The 23,357-nt window shown below is 48.0% G+C and overlaps 1 protein-coding gene across 1 annotated transcript in view; it reads right to left on the minus strand.

The window, feature by feature from the left end:
- Window positions 1-975: 975 nt before the first annotated feature.
- SYMPK (symplekin scaffold protein) overlaps window positions 976-23,357 on the minus strand; it is a 32,507-nt gene continuing 10,125 nt past the window's right edge. Inside the window, exons 4-12 of the mRNA NM_001133843.2 lie at window positions 22,768-22,821; window positions 22,598-22,671; window positions 19,042-19,168; window positions 18,045-18,294; window positions 14,326-14,496; window positions 12,549-12,788; window positions 8,768-8,922; window positions 5,386-5,536; window positions 976-1,580 (exon numbers count right to left, since the gene is read on the minus strand). Of these exons, the coding sequence (NP_001127315.1) occupies window positions 1,372-1,580; window positions 5,386-5,536; window positions 8,768-8,922; window positions 12,549-12,788; window positions 14,326-14,496; window positions 18,045-18,294; window positions 19,042-19,168; window positions 22,598-22,671; window positions 22,768-22,821 (1,431 nt within the window). The 3' untranslated portion in view covers window positions 976-1,371. The remainder of the gene's footprint in view (window positions 1,581-5,385; window positions 5,537-8,767; window positions 8,923-12,548; window positions 12,789-14,325; window positions 14,497-18,044; window positions 18,295-19,041; window positions 19,169-22,597; window positions 22,672-22,767; window positions 22,822-23,357) is intronic.

The following is a 23,357-nucleotide window of genomic DNA, read 5'->3' on the forward strand; positions in this document are numbered from 1 at the left end:
GAGGTAGACGCTTGGGTAGAGGGACTGGAAGGATGGGGTGGGGGGTGGCAGGGGCACACCTGGGCTGCCCCGCTGCAGGCCACAGCCTTCTCAGCCCGCAGGATCCGCTTCACAGCGCCCAGCTTCATGGCTTCCACCTGGGCATCGGTAAGGGGCTTCAGCACATCGCTGAGACGGAAAATTTTCTTGCGCCCACCGGCGCCTGCCAGCCTGCATGGAAGAGCAGTGACAGAGATGCAGTGACCCAGACTGCAGCACAGGCCTGTCTGGTGACTCTCCCAACTTCAAGGACTAGGTAGGCAACAGAGATGGCCCCCATCCCCCTGCTGCCTCTCCAATTCCTCTGTGTCTCTGAGGCACGGTGTGGTGGTGGGTAAGAGAAAGAAAGAGGATGTTATTTTGGTTTTGCAGAGGGCGTCTTACGGAAGGCTTCTGTGAGTGGGCATCTGAACAGAGGCAGGGACAAGATACACAAATGTCTGGGGGACCAGCTCTCCAGGCAAAGGCCCTTAGGTGGGAACAGGCTTGTGGGCACGAGTGGAGGAGGGGTGAGGGTAGCAGAAGAGAGCTCGGAGGGTAGCAGATCCCGCTCAGCTGTGTTAGTAAGACTTGGGGCCAGGCGCGGTGGCTCACGCCTGTAATCCCAACACTTTGGGAGGCCGAGGCAGGCGGATCACGAGGTCAGGAGACCGAGACCATCCTGGCTAACACGGTGAAACCCCGTCTCTACTAAAAATACAAAAAATTAGCCGGGCGTGGTGGCGGGCACCTGTAGTCCCAGCTACTCAGGAGGCTGAGGCAGGAGAATGCCATGAACACGGGACGCGGAGCTTGCAGTGAGCTGAGATTGCATCACTGCACTCCAGCCTGGGAGACAGAGTGAGATTCCAACTCAAAAAAAAAAAAAGCCTTGGGTGGCCGGGACTGGCTGGATTTTGTGGTGTGTAAGGGAGGAAATAATGGGGACAATGATGGTGACAGCCAGTAGCATTTACTACACATCAGGAACCACGCGAAATGCTTGACAATCACAATCACTTTTCACTCGAGTTATCTAATCTAGTTATCTAACCATCACCATCACCACAAACTAATTTAATTCTTCTTTGATCCTTATGAGAAAGATACTATCATTATCCCAATTTTAGACATAAAAAAGGGTTTTTTGTGTTTTTTTTTTTACAGGAAAGAAAACAGCGAAGGCTTAGTGGTTATGGCACTGACTCGGGAATCAGAGAGAACCTAGTCCAGACTTCCTTCTGTCTGCCTCTCACTTACACACACACACACACACACGCACAAGAGCTGAGAACCTGAGAACCAGACCTTCGGGGCAGGGCTCCTGTCCTGCCCTAGCACCCAGAAGAGGACTCACCGGGGCTGAGTGACAGGGATAATGGGCTCTGGCCTCCTCTTGGCCTGCGGTGCCTCTTCCTCCAGAGGGGACATGGAGCTCAGGGAACCCACCACCGAGATGGCTTGGCCCTGGGCTGACAGGCGCCGCTTGATCAGGACACTCTCCGTCTTCACCACCTTCTCCTCCTTGGGCTCCTCCTTGCACTGTTTGGTCTGCTCTACACCTGAGGGGGAGGCAGCAAACAGACACCCAGTGCGTCAGACCCACCTGCTCCAACCCGAGGACCTCCTGTGTGCCCGGCTCTGTTCTGAGCCTTGTACGTGCAAAACCTTGTTTAAATCCACACAACACTGTCCTGGAGTGGGTACTCTTTTTATCCCCACTTTTCAATACAACTGAGGCTCAAACTACAAATGCCATTCATTGCTGGGGGGAGCAGCAAATGCTACAGCCACTTTGGAAACATGATGTGCAGTTTTTGTTTTTTGTTTTTTAGACTGGGTGTCACTCTGTCACCCAGGCTGGAGTACAGTGGTGCAATCAGGGCTCACTGAAGTCTCGACCTCCTGGGCTCAAGCAATCTTCCTGCCTCAGCCTCTCAGCCTCCCAACTAGCTGGGACTACAGGCGCATGCCAACATACCTAGCTAATTTTTGTATTTTTTTGTAGAGACGAGGTCTCCATATGTTGCCCAGCTTAGTCTTGAACTCCTGGGCTCAAGCGATCCTCCCGCCTCAGACTTCCAAAGTGCTGGGATTACAGGTAAGAGCCACTGTGCCCAGCCCTCAGCTGTTTTTTTTTTGGAGACGGAGTCTCACTCCGTCGCCAAGGCTGGAGTGCAGTGGCTTGATCCTGACTCGCTGCAGCCTCCACCTCCTGGGTCCAAGCCATTTTCCCGCCTCAGCTTCCAGAGTAGCTGGGATTACAGATGCCCACCGCAATGCCCAGCTGATTTTTTTATTTTCAGTAGAGACGGGGTTTCGCCACGTTGGCCAGGCTGGTCTCGAACTGCTGACCTCAGGTGATCCACCCGCCTCAGCCTCCCAAAGTGCTGGGACTACAGGTGTGAGCCACCACACCCAGCCTGTAGCAGTTTTTAATAGCACTGATCACACCCTATGACCCAATAGTTCCACTCCTTGGTATATGCTCAAGACAGATGAAAGCATGTGTACACGAAGAGAGCTGGACACAAATATTCACAGCAGCTTTATTCCCAATGGCCAAAAACTGGAAAGAAGCCACAGGTTCATCAATACTGGGGTGGATAAACAAATGACTGTATATTCATATAACAGAATACTACTGAGCAATAAAAAACCAACTAGTACCTCACACAACAACGTGGAAGAATCTCAAAAATGTACAGCAGGCTGGGCGCGGTGGCTCACGCCTGTAATCCCAGCACTTTAATAGGCTGAGGAGAGTGGATCACCTGAGGTCAGGAGTTCAAGACCAGCCTGGCCAACATGGTGAAACCCCATCTCTACTAAAAATACAAAAAAAAAAAAAAAAAAAAAAAAAAAAATCAGCCAGGCATGGTGGCACATGCCTGTAATCCCAGCTACTTGGAAGGCAGGAGAATCACTTGAACCCAGGAGGCAGAGGTTGCAGTGAGCCGAGATCGTGCCATTGCACTCCAGCCTGGGCGACAGAGTAAGACTCCGTCTCAAAAAAAAAAAAAACCAGCAAAAACCAAAAAATTAGCCGGGCATGGTGGCGGCGGGTGCCTGTAATCCCAACTACTCGGGAGGCTGATGCAGGAGAATCGCTTGAATCCAGGAGACAGAGGCTGCAGTGAGCCAAGAAAGTGCTGCTGCACTCCAGCCTGGGCCACAAGAGCAAAACTCCGTCTCAAAAAAAAAAATAAAAATAAATAAACAAAAAAACACAAAAAACCATATGGCAAGCCAGAGAAACCAGACTTTGTGATCCTATTTAGTTTGGTTGAAGAATAGGTAAAACTAGGGCCGGGCTCGGTGGCTCACGCCTGAAATCCCAGCACTTTGGGAAGCCAAGACGGACGGATCACAAGGTCAGGAGATCAAGACCATCCTGGCTAACACGGTGAAATCCCGTCTCTACTAAAAATACAATAAAATTAGCGGGGCACGGTGCCGGGCACCTATAATTCCAGCTACTCAGGAGGCTGAGGCAGGAGAATGGTGTGAACCCAGGAGGCGGAGCTTGCAGTGAGCTGAGATCGTGCCACTGCACTGCAGTCCAGCCTGGGCAACAGAGCGAGAATCTGTCTAAAAAAATAAAAATAAAAAATAAAAAAATAAAAAAGAATAGGTAAAACTAGACTATGGAGGCAGAAATCAGAACACTGGTTATCTCTGGAGTTCAATGCCCTGAGGCATCCCTGGAAGAACAAGGAGGAAATTTCTACAGTGGCAATGGTCTATAAATCCGAAACTTTTTGAGTCTTAACAAAACGCAAGTGTAAAATTCCACACCTGACCTCGTGTGATAGATGGCAGTCAAAACATCATTTCACGAACAAAATTATTAAGAAATATTACAGGTCAAGCACGGTGGCTCACACCTGTAATCCCAGCACTTTGGGAGGCCGAGGTGGGCGGATCACGAGGTCAGGAGATCGAGACCATCCTTGCTAACACGGTGAAACCCAGTCTCTACTAAAAACACAAAAAACTAGGGCCGGGTGCAGTGGCTCACGCCTGTAATCCCAGCACTTTGGGAGGCCAAGGCGGGTGGATCACAAGATCAGGAGATGGAGACCATCCTGGCTAAGACGGTGAAACCCCCGTCTCTACTAAAAATATAAAAATTGGCCGGGCACAGTGGCTCGTGCCTGTAATCCCAACACTTTGGGAGGCTGAGGCGGGTGGATCGCGAGGTCAGGAGATCGAGACCATCCTGGCTAACACAATGAAACCCCGTCTCTACTAAAAATACAAAAAATTAGCCGGGCGTGGTGGCAGGCGCCTGTAGTCCCAGCTACTTGGGAGGCTGAGGCAGGAGAATGGCATGAACCCGAGAAGCGGAGCTTGCAGTGAGCCAAGATCGCGCCACTGCACTCCAGCCTGGGCGACAGAGACTCCGTCTCAAAAAAATAAAAACACAAAATACAAAAATTAGCCGGGTGTGGTGGCACACGCTTGTAGTCCCAGCTACTTGGAAGGCTGAGGCAGGAGAATCGCTTGAACCCGGGAGGTGGAGGTTGCAGTGGGCCAAGATCACGCCATTGCTGTCCAACCTGGGTGACACAGCAAGACTGTGTCTCAAAAAACAAAACAAAACAAAAAAACTAGCCGGGCGTGGTGGCACGCGCCTGTAGTCCCAGATACTCGGGAGGCTGAGGCAGGAGAATCGTTTGAACCTGGGAGGCAGAGGTTGCAGTAAGCCAAGATTGTGCCACTGCACTCCAGCCTGGGCAACAGAGCAAGACTCTGTCTCATAAAAAAAAAAAAGAAGAAATATCATATATAATTACCTTTGAGCTATGTGTATAAGAAACATAAATGAATTTCATGTTTAGACTTGGGTCCCATACCTCAGATACCTCATTATGTATATGCAAATATTCCAAATCCAAAGGTCTGAAATCTGAAACACTTCTGGTCCCAAGCATTTTGGATAAGGGATATTTAACCTGTATCTTGATCTGGGTGATGGTTACACTGGTGTGTTCACTTTGTGAAAATTCACTAAGGTCTGTAATTAAGAGTTCTGCATTTCACTTATATGTATTACACATTAATAGTACTGTTAAAACGGGGTAAAACTATGAAGCTCAGAGAGGTTAACTAACTTGACCAAAGTCATACAGCTATTAAGTGGATGAGATCTGATTCAACTCAAATCTCAAACCCAGGTCTGTTGGATTCCAAAGCCCAGGACTTAAAAACACTGAGCCATCTATCTGTGGTACCTGTCATTATCTACACCTTAGCTCCCACATGATTTTCAACTGCACCACGAGAAGGTGCTCTTCCAGTAAGGAGAACCCAGAAGCCACAAGTGCCAATCCCTGGCCCAGGTTAGGGCCAGGACACACTCACCTGGTCCCAGTCCGGCAGCTGTCATCTGTGTGGCCATGAGCCGAGCCAGGTGCTTGATCTGGGCTTCCGTGCCTGCTGACTCCACAGGGGTGTAGATGGCCTGGAAGGAGGCTGGCATGGCCTCGGGCAGGTACACCATGCTGATGAGGACCTGTGGGATGCCCAGGAAGAGAGCTTCTCCTTAATCATTAACTCAACAAGCATTCTTTCCATGCCCATGCCAATACTGGGGAAATGGCAGTGCCTTAGACCGATTTGGGCCTGCTCTCCTGGAGCTCAGCCTCTTGGGGAAGTCACAGAGAAAACAAATAATTATACAGTGCAGTGCTTGAGAGAGGAACATGAAGGGCACTGTGAGCCACAGCAGGAGTCAGGCAAGGCAAGGGCTCCCTGGGCAAGAAGCACCTAGGCTGAGAACTGAGGGGAGGGCAGGAGTCAGCATAATACAGGACAAGGTTTTGCGGTGGGAGGGGTGTGTATTCCCCATAGAGAAACACCATGGGAGAAGGCTAAGAAGCAGCAGAGCTGGCACCCTGTCCAGAGAACAAAAGAGGCCAGGTGCAGTGGGTCATGCCTGCAATCCCAGCACTTTGAGAGGCTAAGGCAGGTAGATCACTTGAGGTCAGGAGTCCAAGACCAGCCTGGCCAACATGGTGAAACCCTGTCTCTACTAAAAATACAAAAATTAGCCAGGCGCAGCGGCACATGCCTGTAATCCCAGCTACTCGGGAGGTTGAGGCAGGATAATTGCTTGAACCCAGGCGGCAGCGGTTGCAGTGAGCCGAGATCGCGCTACTGCACTCCAGCCTGGGTGACAGAGCAAGACTCCGTCTCATTCATAAAGAAAGAAAGAAAGCAAAAAGAGGTTCAGCGAAGAGTGTAAGGACACTGGGAATTGACTTCAAATAACAAGCAAACAAGAAACCCCCCAGAATCCTAACAGAGAACATCACAGATGTCACGAATTAGTAACAAAAGATAATTTCATTTATTTTTATTTATTTTTTGAGACGGAATCTCACTCTGTCCCCCAGGCTGGAGTGCAATGGCACGATCTCAGCTCACTGCAACCTCTGCCACCCAGGTTCAAGCAATTCTCCCGCCTCAGCCTCCCAAGTAGTTGGGATTACAGATGCCTGCCACCGCACTTGGCTAATTTTTGTATTTTTAGTAGAGATGGGGTTCCACCATCTTGCCCCGGCTGGAAAAGGATAATTTCAAACTCCTTATACATTTGAAGCTTTAAAAAAAAATTATACCGGGCGCAGTGGCTCATGCCTGTAATCCTAGCACTTGGGGAGGCCGAGGCGGGCGGATCACGAGGTCAGGAGATCAAGACCATCTTGGCTAACACAGCAAAACCTCGTCTCTACTAAAAATACAAAAAACTTAGCTGGGCATGGTGGCAGGCGCCTGTAGTCCCAGCTACTCGGGAGGCTGAGGCAGGAGAATGGCGTGAACCCGGGAGGCGGAGCTTGCAGTGAGCCGAGACTGCGCCACTACACTCCAGCCTGGGCGACAGAGCAAGACTCTGTCTCAAAAAAAAAAATGTACTATTTTTCTTAGAGACAGGGTCTTACTGTACTGTCCAGGCTGGAGTGCAGTGGCACCATCAGAGCTCACTACAGCCTCAAATTCCTGGGCTTAAGCAATCCTCCTGCTTCAGCCTCTCCAGTGGCTGGGATCATAGGTACATGCCACCATGCCCGGCTAATTTTTTTATTTTTATTTTTGTAGAGACAGGGTCTCGCTATGTTGCCAAGGCTACACAGTGAACTTTAAATGCACACACTACGTAATAACTAATTAGAAAAGAAAGATCATGAAACTGCTATAAATTAAAATGTGTGGAATACAGCTAAAACAGTACTTAGATGAAAAATCAAATCCTTAAATGCTTGCTTACATTGGAAAAGATGACTAAAGATTAATGGGCCAATCACTTAAAACCGTGGGGAAAAACATTCAAAGAAAGTAGCAGAAAAGAAATAAAGGCAACAGAAATAAAACAGAAAAAGTACCAAAAGAATATGAACAAAACAAAGAGCTAGTTCTTTGAGATGACTGAAAACAAGCAAATATTTTGCAAGATTGGACATAGTAGTAGCAACAGAAAAGGGGCACATTACAAACATGGGGTATTTTATACTACGAATAGCAGGCATTTTTATAAATGTTGATGAGCAACTTCACGGCAAAACCGAAAAGGTCAATTCCTAGCGTGTGATAAGACAAAAGGTAGAATGACCGGGCGCGGTGGCTCACGCCTGTAATCCCAGCACTTGGGGAGGCCGTGGTGGGCGGATCACCAGAGGTCAGGAGTTCGAGACCAGCATGACCAACATGATGAAACCCTGTCTCCACTAAAAACACAAAAATTAGCCGGGCACAGTGGTGGGCACTGGTAATCCCAGCTATTTGGGAGGCTGAGGCAAGAGAATCGCTTGAACCCGGGAGGCAGAGATTACAGTGAGCTGAGATCGCGCCACTGCACTCCAGCCTGGGTGACAAAGCGAGACTCTGCCTCAAAACAAACAAACAAACAAAAAAGACAAAAGGTAGAACAAGTTAACAGAAGCCAGATCAAAGATGGCCGACTAAGGCAAGTGGAACTTAAATTTTACTTGAAGGAAGTTGGAGCCAGGTAGCAAGTGAGGGTTGGGCTTCAGGTGAAAAGGGTGGGCCTGGCCCAGGGTAAGTGCTGCAGGGGTGGAAAAGAGGGCAAGGATTAGGGAGACAAGGAAAAGAGGTTCACTCCCAGGTTTCTGGTTTGGGAACTGGGAGGGGTCTGGAGAGGAGCATGGGGAGAAAGTGGAAAAGTGTAGTTTTGCCACATGAGTCTGAGGTGCTCCTGGGACGTCCAAATGGAGGATGATCAGAAGCGGGTTGCATACCCAAGCCTGAGGCTCTCTGATGTAGTCTGGATATTTGTTCCTTCCCAAATCTCATGTTGAATTACAATCCCCCATGCGGGAGGTGGGGCCTGGTGGGGGGTGTTTGGATTGTGGGGACGGATCCCTCATGGCTTGGTGCTGTCTTCAGGATAGTGAGTTCTCACAAGATCTGGTCATTTGAAAGTGTGTGGCACCTCCCTGACCCAACACTCCCTCTCTCTTGCTCCTGCTCTGCCACGTGAGATGCCTGCTCCCCCTTCACCTTTCACTATGATTGGAAGCTTCCTGAAGTTTCCCCAGAAACTAAGCAGATGCCAGCACCACGCTTCCTGTACTGCCTGCAGAACTGTAAGCCAATTAAACCCCTTTTCTTTATTAATTAGGAGGGTACTCTGGAGGAGGTGGACGGTGTGAAGTGGAGGCAGGTGAAAGACCGAGGAGATCCTTCCTTCCTGCCCAGGGGGAAAATGCTTCCCACCCATCCTCACCAGATTAGCCACATTATCAGGCGTCAGCAGAGGCTGCAGGAACTCAGCTGTGATGTCCGTGTCTGACTGGCCGGAGATCTGTGCCGAGGCCTTCGAGGTCCCCGATGGGCCTGGCTCCAAGTCCTTGTCCTCATCATCCTCCCCCAGGTTGGGCTCTGGGATAAGGGAAAACAACAAGATGCTGGCTATACAGAGAGCAGTAGGCCCTCCATCCTCCCGGGGTGCCCAGGTGGTCCCTGCCTCTAGTCAGCCTCAGCAAACAGGAGCAAACAGCGGATGAAGATCCAGGCTGCAGCTCTGCCTCTGGTGCCAAAGCACTTTATGACCCTGGGCAACTACCTGACTCATTCTGGGCCTCAGATCTCCTGACCTGGGAAATGGGAGTAAGGCATACCCCTGCAGCTTATCATAAGCTCTAAGAAGATATTATTATTATTACTATTTTTTGAGACAGTCTTGCTCTGTTACCGAGGCTGCAGTACAATGGCATGATTTCGGCTCGCTGCAACCTCTGCCTCCCAGGTTCAAGTGATTCTCTTGCCTCAGCCTCCCAAGTAACTGGGATTACAGGCGTGTGCCACCAGGCCCAGCTAATTTTTTTGTATTTTTAGTAGAGATAGGGTTTCACCATGTTGGCCAGGCTGGCCTCAAACTTCTGACCTCAGGTGATCCACCTGCCTCAGCCTCCCAAAGTGCTGGGATTACAGGCATGAACCACCACGCCCGGCCTGGTGCAGTTTTTTTAGAAGGCACTTCGGCAATGGCTATCAAGAATGTACACTCGGTAGCTAAGGGCACACCTGGTGCTCAGACCTTGATTTCTGAAACTATTCCCCACTTAAAGGAAACCAGGGCTCCTTAAAAAGAAAGACTGATTCCAGGGCTGGGGCAAGGACGGTACAAGAGGAGTTTAGAACATCTTGTCATGCTAGTAAGTAAGTGAAATGCTCGAAACAACTTATTCCTGATAATAAGTGGGAAGAAGAAGAGAAAGTTCTTCCTTACAGCAGAATGTCAACTAATAAACGTAGAAGGAAAATCTCTTTGGAGCCAGTATAGAATAATAGACTCAGGCAACAATCATCATTGGATGTTAAAACCACTGGGTGAGGCTGGGCACAGTGGCTCACATCTGTAATCCCAGCACTTTGGGATCACAAAGTCAGGAGACCGAGACCATCCTGGCCAACACGGTGAAACTCCGTCTCTACTAAAAAAAAATACAGAAAATTAGCTGGGCGTGGTGGCAGGCGCCTGTAGTTCCAGCTACTCGGGAGGCTGAGGCAGGAGAATGGCGTGAACCCGGGAGGCGGAGCTTGCAGTGAGCCGAGATTGCGCCACTGCACTCCAGCCTGGGCGACAGAGAGAGACTCTGTCTCGAAACAAAACAAAACAAAACAAAAAAACAAAAAAAACCACTGGGTGAATGTTTGAAGAGAAACATGTATTTTACATAGTTTCAAATATCTCCCCCAGCTTATTACTGACAAAGATAAAAATGGCACTTGACACTAGAGAAAATTGGTTGATATTATGTTAACCAAGCGTTCAAAGTTAACATCTCCAACAATGGGACACCACGTGCCTCCTGATCCCATGTACTAAGGCAACCAGGGGATCACCTGAGGCGGGTGGATCACCTGAGGTGAGGAGTTTGGGACCAGCCTGGCCAACATGGTGAAACCCCGGCTCTACTAAAAATGCAAAAAAATTAGTCAGACATGATGGCGCGCGCCAGTAGTCCCAGATACTTGGGAGGCTGAGGAGGGAGAATCTCTTAAACCTGGGAGGCGGAGGTTGCAGTGAGCCAAGATCAGGCCACTGCACTCCAGCCTGGGTGACAGAGCGAGACTGTCTCAAAAAAAAAAAAGGTAACAGAAAGATAAAGTTGGTGGGTAAAATATAACTTTAAATATACAAACCCGGCCAGGTGTAGTGGCTCACGCCTGTAATCTCAGCACTTTAGGAGGCGAAGGCAGGCAGATCACTTGAGGACAGGAGTTCAAGACCAGCCTGGCCAACATGGTGAAACCCCGTCTCTACTAAAAATACAAAATTAGCTGGGCATGGTGGCACATGCCTGTAATCCCAGCTACTTGGGAGGCTGAGGCAGGAGAATTGCCTGAACCTGGGAGGCAGAGGTTGCAGTGAGCCGAGATCGCACCATTGCACTCCAGCTTGGGAAACAAGAGCGAAACTCCATCTCCAAAAAAAAAAGAAACAAGTACAAAAATTAGCCGGGTGTGGTGGCACACGCCTGTAGTCCCAGTTACTCAGGAAGCTGAGGCATGAGAATCGCTTGAACCCGGGAGACAGAGGCTGCAGTGAGCCCAGATTACACCACTGCACTCCAACCTGGGCAACAGAGCAAGACTGTCTCAAAAAAAAGGATGAGGTAGATTTCTATAAAGAACTCCGAGATGAAAGTAAATGAAAACAACTCAAGGTACAGAATACTCTGCTTATTATACTTAATTATGAAAAAATATAGTAAGATCCCTACCTCACTCCTTAGATAAATTCCCTTTTTTTTTTTTGAGACAGAGTCTTGCTCTGTCACCCAGGATGGAGTGCAATGGTGCAATCTTGGCTCACCGCAACCTCTGCCCCCGGTTCAAGAAATTCTCCTGCCTCAGCCTCCCAACTAGCAGCAACTATAGGCGCGCACCACCATGCCTGGCTAATTTTTGTATTTTTAGTAGAGACAGGGTTTCACCATGTTAGCCAGGCTAATTTCGAACTCCTGACCTCAGGTGATCGGCCCAACTTGGCCTCCCAAAATGCTGGGATTACAGACATGAGCCACTGTGCCTGGCAACTCCCCCCCCCTTTTTTTTTTCTTTGAGACAGAGTTTCACTCGTCACCCAGGCCGGAGTGCAATGGCATGATCTCGGCTTACTGCAACTTCCAGCTCCCGGGTTCAAGTGATTCTCCTGCCTCAGCCTCTGGAGTAGCTGGGATTACAGGCATGCACCACCACACCCAGCTAATTTTTGTATTATTAGTAGAGACGGGGTTTTTCCATGTTGGCCAGACTGGTGTCAAACTCCTAACCTCAGGTGATTCATATGCCTTGGCCTCCCAAAGTGCTGGGGTTACAGGCATGAGCCACTGTGCCCAGCCTAATTCCTTATTTTTTTAAATGAAAAAATAAATCTTTCGTAAATGCTCTAGAAAAAAAGTGTGATTTAAAAAAAAAATCTTAAAGTTAAGAAAAGCCATAGTTGACACTACTGATAAATAATACAACCACTAGAAAATTATTTCAGAAAGAAAATTCTCTGATAACTAAAACAAAGGAATGAAAAAAGAGCTCCACACTCTACATAAAGCACTTCTGGAAGAAAACATAAGGAAGTGTTCACACCTGGGGAGTGGTTACTTCTTGGGAGAGGGATAAGAGGGAGACTATTTTCATTTTATTCCTTTCTGTAAAATTTAAATAATGCATAATTTATTAAATGTATATTTTGATAATTCTATTGTAATTTATATATCATATTAAATAATGTAATTTATTTTTATAATTATTTTATAATTATTTAAAATTAGAGACAGGGTTTTGCCATGTTGCCTAGGTTGGTCTTGAACTCCCGCCTCAAGTGATCTGCCCGCCTCAGCTTCCCAAACTGATGGGAATACAGGTGTGAGCCACTGTGCCTGGCCCACATAATATAATCTATAATATAATCTTAGTAAATACAAACTCAGCATAGTTTAAGGTAAATAATGAAACATTTCAGCATGGTCTGCCTGCCCCACCCCACCAGCCCCTCTCACCCAGCTTCATCTTCTTGAGTGTGGAGTCCGAGTCATCGCGGGGCCGCTTGCGGGTGTCCTTGCTGCTCGGCATGTTGCGGGCGATCTCGGCCTGAGGTGTGCCCAGGTCCACCAGCAGGGTGGTGATCTGGGCCTGGAACTCCAAGGAAGCCGGGTGCTTCAGCACACTCAACAGGTGCAGCTTCAGATTCTTACGCACGCTGCTCACCTGAGATTTGGCCAGCGTCGGGGGCAGGTTGGCTGTGAGGAAAGCGGCAGGAGCTGTGTCTTGTGGACAGATCTCATGGCATGCTGCCAGTCTTAATTCTCAACCCCAAACTTGGGCAGTGGTCTTGCAGGCATCTACTAGAAAAGTTCCTTCACCCTCAGATCTAACGTGTGGCTTTCCGCCTTACAAGCTGATGCTTAAAACCCTGGGGGGTCTCCATCAGTATCAGTCAATCTTAAAACAAAGAGAAAAACTCACCCTCTCTTTTAGTAAACACATACAGTTTCGTCTTCCTCCATCTCTGGTCTGGAAATTCACATATGCTTCGCTTGGGGAGGGTTATAATCACCACTTTCGCCTCCAGAAACTCCCAACTGAACTGCTGCAACAGCTCACTGCTGGTCTCTCTGCCACTCCCTGCCACTAGGATGACTTTCTAACGGTCACCCTGATAAGCGAGCCTCCCCTGTTCCACAGTGAAAAAGGATGCCTGTAATTCTGCCTGCCTAGCATCCACTGCCCCCTCCTCAGCCAACAACACACCCACTCTCCGTTGAGGGAGACCCCCCCCTTCTCCAGTCTCCTTCCGAGTAGGCATGAGACCTGGGGCCAGTGAGAACACCACATTCCCTCGGCCACTGTAATTGGCTCAGAGACTGGCTCATAATCTCTGCTCAGCCAATCAGAAACAATGACCGTCAGCCCTTGGACTTCTGCTGGAATGGTTGGGAAGGAGACACTCTCTTTCTCATGGTGTTGCTAAGCGAACGCAATGGGAGCCATGAACTATGGGGGGCCATCTTTGCTACCCTAAGGAAAGGGCCAGAGAGTGAAACTAAAATGGAGAAACAAAGAGCTGAGAGATGGAGAAATGCAGATCCATGACCTGTACGCATTCATGCCCCAACCCCAGACTTCTCGGTTTTCATTTCACAAAACACAGAAAATGGTATGAGACTCTGTGTACCCATCAAAATTTCGCTAATCTTGGAACATCTATCCTCCCTTTTGGTCAGGGGAGAGGACTGAAATATTTGAAAGTATTTCACAGACATCATGTCATTTCACCCCCACATACCTCAATATTAAAGCCAGTCCTGAATCAAGTTTCTGTCACATGCCAAAACATTCCTGTCTAATGTAGAGAATCTCAGGCCTGCCAGATGGATGACTAGCGCTCGCGGCCCACCACCGAGCTACATTTCTTTAAGAATGAGCAGGCTGAGGCCGGGTGCAGTGGCTCACGCCTGTAATCCCAGCACTTTGGGAGGCCGAGGCAGGCGAATCACGAGGTCAAGAGATAGAGATCATCCTGGCCAACACGGTGAAACCCCGTCTCTACTAAAAGTAAAAAAATTAGCTGGGTGTGGTGGTGCATCCTGTAATCCCAGCTACTCGGGAGGCTGAGGCAGGAGAATCACTTGAACCCGGGAGGCGGAGGTTGCAGTGAGCCAAGATTGCACCACTGCACTCCAGCCTGGTGACAGAGCGAGACTCCGTCTCAAAAAAAAAAAAAAAAAAGAGCGGACTGGCCAGTGAAGAGAAGGCAGGGGGAGGACAATGACCTACCATGCAGAGTTTCATAGGCCTGGATCACCTCAGACATGAACATGGGTCTCTGGCGGGCGATATTGGCGAGGGAGCCCAGCGCTGTGGTCAGGTTGATGGAGGAGATGGCAGGGTGCACCATGAACTTAAGCAGCTGCTCCAAGGCTGCCTTGCCCTCTTCCCATAGCACGTCTAAGAGACAGAGAAGAGAACCAGTCAGTGAGATCCTTTTTCCCAGGCCTCTGGAGACAGCAGCTTTTGGGACTAAAAGGAAGGACAGATCCTGGTACCTGGATGTCTATGAATGGCAGGAAAAACAGAAAATGTGGTGGCTGATTAGTTCTATGAGACTATTAATGAGTATAAAAATTTAGTTATAAAGGGCTGGGCGCAGTGGCTCATGCCTGTAATCCCAGCACTTTGGGAGGCCAAGGCAGGCAGATCACTTGAGGTCAGGAGTTCAAGACCAGCCTGGTCAACATGGTAAAACCCCATCTCTACTAAAAATACAAAAAATTAGCCCAGGTGTGGAGGCCTGTGCCTGTAATCCCAGCTACTTGGGAGGCTGAGGCAGGAGAATCGCTTGAACCCAGGAGGCAGAGGTTGCAGTGAGCCGAGATCGCGCCACTGCACTCCAGCCTGGGCGACAGAGTGAGACTCCATATTTAAAAAAAAAAAAAAAAAATTTAGTTATAAAGATGTTCAAAGCATGGGCTTGCAATAGTGAAAGACTAGAATACATGTGTATATACACACAACTCAAAGTCCCTTGTGACACTACTCCCCTCAATACAGTCCCCAAAATTAATGCTTAAAACTTTGGTGGATATCTTTCCAGACCTTTCCTATACAGAAACATAATGAATGCCATATATATTTTTTTAACTTAAAAAATTTTAATGGGTATATAGTAGGTGTAAATAATTATGGGGTACATGAGATTTTGATACAGGCATGCAATGCATAATTATCACATCAGGGTAAATGGGGTCTCCATCACAAACATTTATCCGTTTTGTTACACACAATCCAATTATACTATTTCAATTATTTTAAAATGTACGATTATTTTTTAGTATAGTTACCCTGTTGTGCTATCAAATACTAGATCTTTTTTTTTTTTTTCCCTGAGATAGGGTCTCACTCTGTTGCCCAGAGTGGAAAGCAGTGGCGCGATCTCGGCTCACTGTAACCTCCGCCACCCAGACTCAGGTGATCCTCTCAACTCAGCCTCCTGAGTTGCTGAGACCACAGGCACATGCCACCATGCCTGGCTATCAAATACTAGATCTTACTTGTTCTAACTATTTTTTTGTACCCATTAACCATTTCCACTTCCTCCCCAACCGCCTATTACCCTTTTCAGCCTCTGGTAACCATCATTCTACTGTCTGTCTCCATGAGTTCAACTGTTTCCATTTCTAGCTCTCACAAATAAGTGAGAACACGCGAAGTTGTCTTTCAGTGCCTGGCTTATTTCACTTAATGACTTCCACTTCCATCCATGTTGTTACAAATGACAGGATCTCCTTTTTCATTGCTGAATAGTACTCAATTGTAAGTACCACATTTTCTTTATCTATTAATCTGTTGATGAACATTTAGTTTGCTCCAAAGTCTTGGCTATTGTGACTAGTGCTGCAATAAATATGGGAGTGCGGGTATGTTTTTGATACACTGATTTCCTTTATTTTGGTTACATATCCAGCAGTGGGATTGCTGAATCATATGGTAGCTCGATTTTTAATTTTTTGAGGAACCTCGAAACTCCAAACAATTTTTAGGCTGTAATGAGTGACATTCTCACCAACAGTGTACAGGTGTTTTCCTTTCTCCACCTCCTCACCAGCATTTGTTGTCTTTTTGATAAAAGTCACTTTAACTGGGGTGAGACGACATTTCATTGTAGTTTTGATTTGAATGCCACATTATTTAAAATACTGAATTAGGCCGGGCGCGGTGGCTCACGCCTGTAATCCCAACACTTCGGGAGGCCGAGGCGGGCGGATCACCAGGTCAGGAGATCGAGACCATCCTGGCTAACATGGTGAAACCCAGTCTCTACTAAAAATACAAAAAATTAGCCGGGCACGGTGGTGGGCACCTGTGGTCCCAGCTACTCGGGAGGCTGAGGCAGGAGAATGGTGTGAACCTGGGAGGCGGAGCATGCAGTGAGCTGAGATAGCGCCACTGCAGTCCAGCCTGGGTGAAAGAACGAGACTCCACCTCAAAAAAAAAAAAGTGAATTAAAAATCTAAATGACCATCAACAGAGCATTGCTTAATAGAATGTAATGTAACTATACTATGGAATATGGTATAGCAACTGAATATGATTCTCACAGGGAAAGACGTCACTGATACTATTAAGTCAAAAAGGCTGTCAAACAATACATAAGAATAGTTAATATTTATGGGATGTTTACTATTCCAGCCATATTAATTCACCAAATGCTCATACCTACATCCTAGATTAGATGCCATAATAACGATCCCCAATTTACCAATGAGGAATCAGGCTCAGAGACAAGGGAAAATAGGCTACGTGTCAGACACAAGCTACTATACTTTAATGTCTCTGAGATGAAAACACAAAGCTTGGCCTCATTTTTGCAAACGAACAGCAAACAAATGCAGACACTATGCATATACACATACAAATACCTACACATGCACAGGAAAGATCTGAAAGGAAACATAATACTCTTAACAGTGTTTATCTCTGGAAAGTAGGACTGAGGGAGGGGATATTATTCCTTTATACTCAACCATAATGCTTGACACCAAGTGTATATATAGTACTTTTTTTTCTGACAGTCTTGTTCTGTCACCCAGGTTGGAGTGCAGTGGCACAATCTCAGCTCACTGCAACCTCTGCCTCCTGGGTTCAAGCGATTCTTGTGCCTCAGCCTCCCAAGTAGCTGGGATTACAGGTGCCCATCACCATGCCCAGCTAATTTTTGTATTTTTAGTAGATAAGGTGTTTCACTATGTTGGCCAGGGTGGTCTTGAACTCCTGACCTCAAGTGATCTGCCTGCCTTGGCCTCTCAAAATGCTGGGACTACAAGCACAAGCCACCACATCTGGCCTATGTCCTACTTTTATAATTTGCAGTTAAGAAAACCGTAAAACTGCCCGGCGCGGTGGCCCAAGCCTGTAATCCCAGCACTTTGGGAGGCCAAGGCGGGCAGATCACAAAGTCAGGAGTTTGAGACCAGCCTGGCCAATATGGTGAAACCCCGCCTCTACTAAAAATAATTAAAAAAAAAAAATTGGCCAGGTGTGGTGGCGGGAGACTGTAGTCCCAGCTACTTTGGAGGCTGAGGCAGAAGAATTGCTTGAACCCGTGAGGCGGAGGTTGTAGTGAGCTGAGATTGGGCCACTGCACTCCAGCCTGGGCAACAGAGGAAGACTCTGTCTCAAAAAAAGAAAACCATAAAACTAGCTAGCATCGACTGGCTCACACTCATGGAACTTCACTACAAACCTGTGAGAGTGGTACTATGTTATCGTCTCCAATTTACAAAAAAGAAAATGAAGTAGAGACAGGTAACTTGCCCAAGTTCATGATGAGTAAGCAGTGCAGTTGGGATCTGAACCTAGCATCAGGGCTCGTAATTACTGCACACACTGTTCCAGAAATTTAAAACCAAAAAAGACAAGGGGGAGAGAGTGAGGGGCGTGAAGGAGAGGAAACTGGTGCAGGGCTGTCAGGGGTGGCAGCTGAAGGCAGCACTCACTGTACTGGATGTAGGGGTGGTCACGAGGGATGCGGTCCAGGCTGATGTCATGCTCCTGGCGTCGGGGTATCTCTGAGTCAGCCATGCGGGGTGACAGGGTGACAATGAGGCCCTCCACAAACTTGATGGCGTGGGTGCGGATGCCGTCATTGTCAGAGTCCAATAGCAGGATGATGTCCCCCGCCATGGCGGATACCATGTCCCAGCAGGCCTCCTGTAGCTCGCTAATGACCCGTGACTTCACCATCCACTGCCAGCAGGCCAGGGAGGAATGGAAGAGATACACAAAGAGGCGAAGACAACGCATCAATCACCAACACCCGCCACCAATACCCAGAGAACCATGAATGACGAATATATTCATTTGGTTAACTGTTACTGAGTTCCAACTCTGCCCCAGCCCATTGCTGGGTGATGCTGGAGACAGGACTGAGTAGTGGCCAGGCCTCGCGCTGCCCTCATGGGGATGCAGACAGTGACCACTCAGTGTGATGAAGGCGCACATTTTAAGGTAAAGGAGTAACAGTGCTGACTTCACAAGGTGGTGGTGATTAAATGGATTCATTCATTTTATTAATGCTAATGTACATCACACCATAGAGTGTTCTCTTCCTATCACACTCCATAATCAATATTTATGTGATTCATTAATTAAGGTCTACCTCCCTCCTTGGGTTTTGAGCACTGTGAAGGCAGTAAGCTGTCTTGGTCACTGCTGTGTCCCCAGCATCACCTAGCCCAGGGCTAAGCACAGAGGACATGCTCAGGGAATGTCTGTTGAGTGAATAAACGAATGGTCAATGGAAGGAATGATGGTTAAGTGCAACTTCCTGAGCTAGGAGACAATGTTAACTCTCCAGGTTATCTGTTCCCACAGACCAGTGGCACATCTTGCCCATAAAGAGTATGCTCGGATGCTGGTTTTGAACCCCAACATATTAGTTTGTCAATGAGACCTATCAGGCAGGATGGCCCTGGGTGGGGAGGGTGCTCTCACCTGCAGGGCCACCTTGTAGAGCTGGGTCATGGTGAGGATGGCCTTCTTCACCACGTTCACATTCTCGTCCCTCAAGAGCATGTTGAGGTTTGCAATGAGTTTCAGCAGCAACTCAATGTCTCGCTTGCTGGGGGATGGAGAAAAAAGGGGCGAGGTCAAGGTGTGGACTTAGAGCAGGTGGGAGGAGCCTGAGGTTCAGGAGGAAAGGGAAATCAGGGGCCTGTCTCAGGGGACCGGAATGGCACATCCAGAGGCTGGGAACGGTGCTTGGTGCCTCCAGACTGAGCCACCCCTGAACCCTCTATCTAAACTGGTCCTGTAACACCAACTCCTTTGCTCTCTCAGGGGCTGCTGTTCACATAAGGGACAGTAGAGGCAGACAACTGTGTGAATTTGGACAAGTGACTTCACCTCATTTAGAATAATAGTATCTATCTCAATTGTTTATGCAATTTTTTGGGAAAATTGCAACAATACTTGTACAGTGCTTAGAAGAGTGCCTGACATGCAGAAAGCATTCAGTAAACAGCAAAAAGCATTCAGTAAACACCAGCCATTGCTACTTTAAAGCACTTTGTTTTCTGTAATCACTAGTTTTGCTTGCCTCAGTCTGAGGGCTCAAAAAGTGGGGACCCTTTCCTAGCTTGACAATAACCGCAGCAGGGTCATTTTCATTGAAGAAAAAAATGAAAGGCCTCCAATAAATGTTTGTTCAATGAATAAATAGGAGCTCAGCACAGAATTTTCACAGCATACATTACAATCTGAAATATTAATTAAATCAGTCAAAAAATATGAAACTTAGCTGTCAGCTACATGAAGGCAGGAATAATATGTTTTTGCTCACTGCTATACTACAGCCTAACACGGATGCCTGGTACGACAGCAGTCACATCGTATGTATTTGCTGAATGGACTTTTTACAAATTCAGAAAATTTACCACAAATTCTCCCAGTAAATGGGGAGCTAGGATATTTGGGTTCTGGCACTGCAGACATGAGTTAAAATCCCAGCCTTGGCTAGGCACAGTGGCTCACACCTGTAATCCCAGCATTTTGGGAGGCTGAGGCAGGTGGGTCACCTGAGGTCAGGAGTTTGAGACCAGCCTGACCAACGTGGTGAAACCCCATCTCTACTAAAAATACAGAATTAGCTGGGCAAGGTGGCGGGCACCTGTAACTGCAGCTACTTGGGAGGCTGAGGCAGGAGAATCGCTTGAACCTGGGTGGTGGAGGTTGCAGTGAGCTGAGATCGCACCATTGCACTCCAGCCTGGGCAACAAGAGCAAAACTCCATCTCAAAACAAAAACAAAAACAAAAAAACAACAACAGAAAACAAAATTAGCTGGGTGTGGTAGTAGGCACCTGTAATCCCAGATACTTGGGGGCTGAGGCAGGACAATCACTTGACTCAGGAGGCAGAGGTTGTAGTGAGCCGAGATCGCACCACTACACTCCAGTCTGGGCAACAGAGTGAGATTCCATCTCAAAAAAAAAAAAATAAATAAATAAATAAAACCCCAGCCTTGCCGCATTCTGGCTGTGTGACTTAAAATTCACTTCACCTCTCTGAGCCTGTTTTCTCTTCAGTTAAAGGGTCAAACAACTGATCCATAGTATTACGAATAACGAAACTGCTCAAGCATTTAGTACAGTGCCTTACAAACAAATACTTAATACACAGCAGCTAGTCTACTTCCTCCCAGTCACAAAGCATCCAGTAAATGTTTAATGAACAAATGAGCGAGTGACCAGCTTCAACAAGTCACTTTACCATTCTGAGCCTGCTTCCCTTTCTGTAAAAAGAGGATAACCACAGTATCCATCGAGGCTGCCACAAAGATTACGGGGATAACAGCGCAGGGCACAGTACGTGTTCCATGTGGTGACTGTTACGTTCAACTCATTCACGTGTGCAACAAATACGTAGTCAGCCCCTACTAGTGACAACACTGCTCCAGGCAGGTACTGGGGACAAAGTGGCCAGTAAGACAGAAAGAGTCAAGCCCTGTCCTCACAGAGCTGATATTTTGCGGGAAGAATCAAGGTTATTTCAATGAGTGCGGGATACTGTAAAGAACAGTGAAGGTGCCTGAGACGTGGGGCTGCATGGGAACGGGCAGGAAGGGCTTTCTGAGGAAGAGACCTGAGGGAAGGGAGGGGGCGAGCCAGGTGGTAACCTGGGGACGAGGGTCCCTAGCAGGAACAGCAAGCAGACAGGCTGCGAAATCCAACTGTGACTTCTGAGGAGTGGGGAGACAGAGAGGACCAGGAGTGAGATGAAGCCGAGGTGAGGGTTTGGGTTTCCACCTAAGTAAGCTGATGAGCCAGCTGGGGTCTGAGAGCAGGGGTGTGCCAAGACTGATTTACATTTAACAGCATCACTCTGACTGCTGAGTGCAAGAGTGGAAGCGGGAAAGGAGTACAGTGATTCCTCTTTGGGGGATGAAATGCTCTGGAACTAGATTGTGAATGTGCTAAATGCCACTAACTTGTTCACTTTAAAATAGCTGATTTTTGCTGGGCGCGGTGGCTCATGCCTGTAATCCCAGCACTTTGGGAGGCCAAGGTGGGCCAATCACTTGAGGTCAGGAGTTCAAGACTGGCCTGGCCAACATGGCAGAAACCCCATCTCTACTAAAAATACAAAAATTACCCAGGCATGGTGGCATGCACCTGTAATCCCAGCTACTCAGGAGGCTGAGGCACAAGAATCTCTTGAGCCTGGGAGGTGGAGGTTGTAATGAGCCAAGATTGCGCCACTGTACTCCAGCCTGGATGACAGAGCAAAACTCAAGTCTCAAAAAAAAAAAAAAAAAAAAAAAAAAAAAAAAAAAAAAGGCTGGGCGCAGTGGTTCACACCTGTAATCCCAACACTTTGGGAGGCCAAGGCAGGCAGATCACCTGAGGTCAGGAGTTTGAGACCAGCCTGGCCAACATGGCAGAACCCCTTCTCTACTAAAAATACAAAAATAAGCCGGGCGTGGTGGCACATGCCTGTAATCCCAGCTACTTGGGAGGCTGAGGCAGGAGAATCGCTTGAACCCGGAAGTCGGAGGTTGCAGTGAGCCGAGACTGCGCCACTGCACGCAAGCCTGGACAACAGTTGAGCGAGACTCCATCTCAAAACAAACAAACAAAAAAAAGATTAAAAAAAAGCTAATTTTGTTATATGAATTTCAATTTAACTAAAAAGAAAAAGGGAGCCAGAGAGAGACCACTGAAGTCGTCAGCTAGGAGGGAAGGGTGGCTTGGGCCTGCATAGTGGCAGAGGAAGTGATTGACAAACGGTCAGATGCTACAGATATTCTCAAAGTGGATCCCACAGTCCTTAGTGATGATGTAGATGTGAAGTGTGGAAGAAGCAGAGGAATCACAGATGACCCCAGGGCTTTGATCTTATTAAGAATTTGCTGGGGATTCAGTGTGTATGAGAGAGAAAAAGGGTCTGGGAAGCAGAGGGCAGGCCTCTCAGTGGTGGCCTCCAGGCCAGGCCACGAGCTGAAGGCTGCCACCAGTGAGAATGCTCCTGGGGCTCCCTGCCTCGCCCCATACCATGCCTCCTCGATGAAGCCGATGACAAATTTTCGCACTTCGATTGACTTGTCCGCTTGGAATGCGATGATCTCCTGCCAATGTCAGAGAGAAAGTGGATCAGGGCTACACAAGGATCCACATCCCCTTTCCCCTACACCACACCCCCTTCTCTTCTGTCAGTCACTCACGTCCAGGAAGTTGTCCAGTAGTGTGGGGTCTTTGTTGATGATCAGCTCCTGGACCTGGAAGGAGATTGGGGGTGGGGAGGAGGAATACCCATATAAATCGAGGGGCCAATCAGTGCAGACAGGAGAGTAGAGGGGAAGACAGCAGAGGGCTAGGCAGCAGATACACTCATTTCAATGCCTGGCTCTGCTGCTCCCTACCAAGGGTGCTATGCTCTGGGCATGGTCTCTCAACCTCAGTTTGCTCTTCTATAAAATGAGACTCTTAAACATCAACTCAAAAGGGATGTTAGGAGGCTAGAATGAGATCCTACAAGGCACAGGTCCTGGTAGATAGTGAGGACATGACACAGGAGGGGGCTGAAAAAGAGGGAAGTGCCCCAGGGCTCAGGCCTTCCTGAGGTTTGGCCTCCTTTCCCCTGTCCATCAGTTCTCCCCACTCTCCTTCTGCTTCTGCTCCCCACTTCACATTGCCATGATTAAAGAAACATCTTCACAGTGAGAACCCAATTCCTGAAGCCCTTGTGCCCGCCAGGCTCTTTGGAGTACACCCTTCCCATGACATCCTCCAATAAGCAAAGAGCTGGCACAGG

Source organism: Pongo abelii, chromosome 20 (assembly GCF_028885655.2).
Source record: "Pongo abelii isolate AG06213 chromosome 20, NHGRI_mPonAbe1-v2.0_pri, whole genome shotgun sequence".
NCBI lineage: Eukaryota > Metazoa > Chordata > Mammalia > Primates > Hominidae > Pongo > Pongo abelii.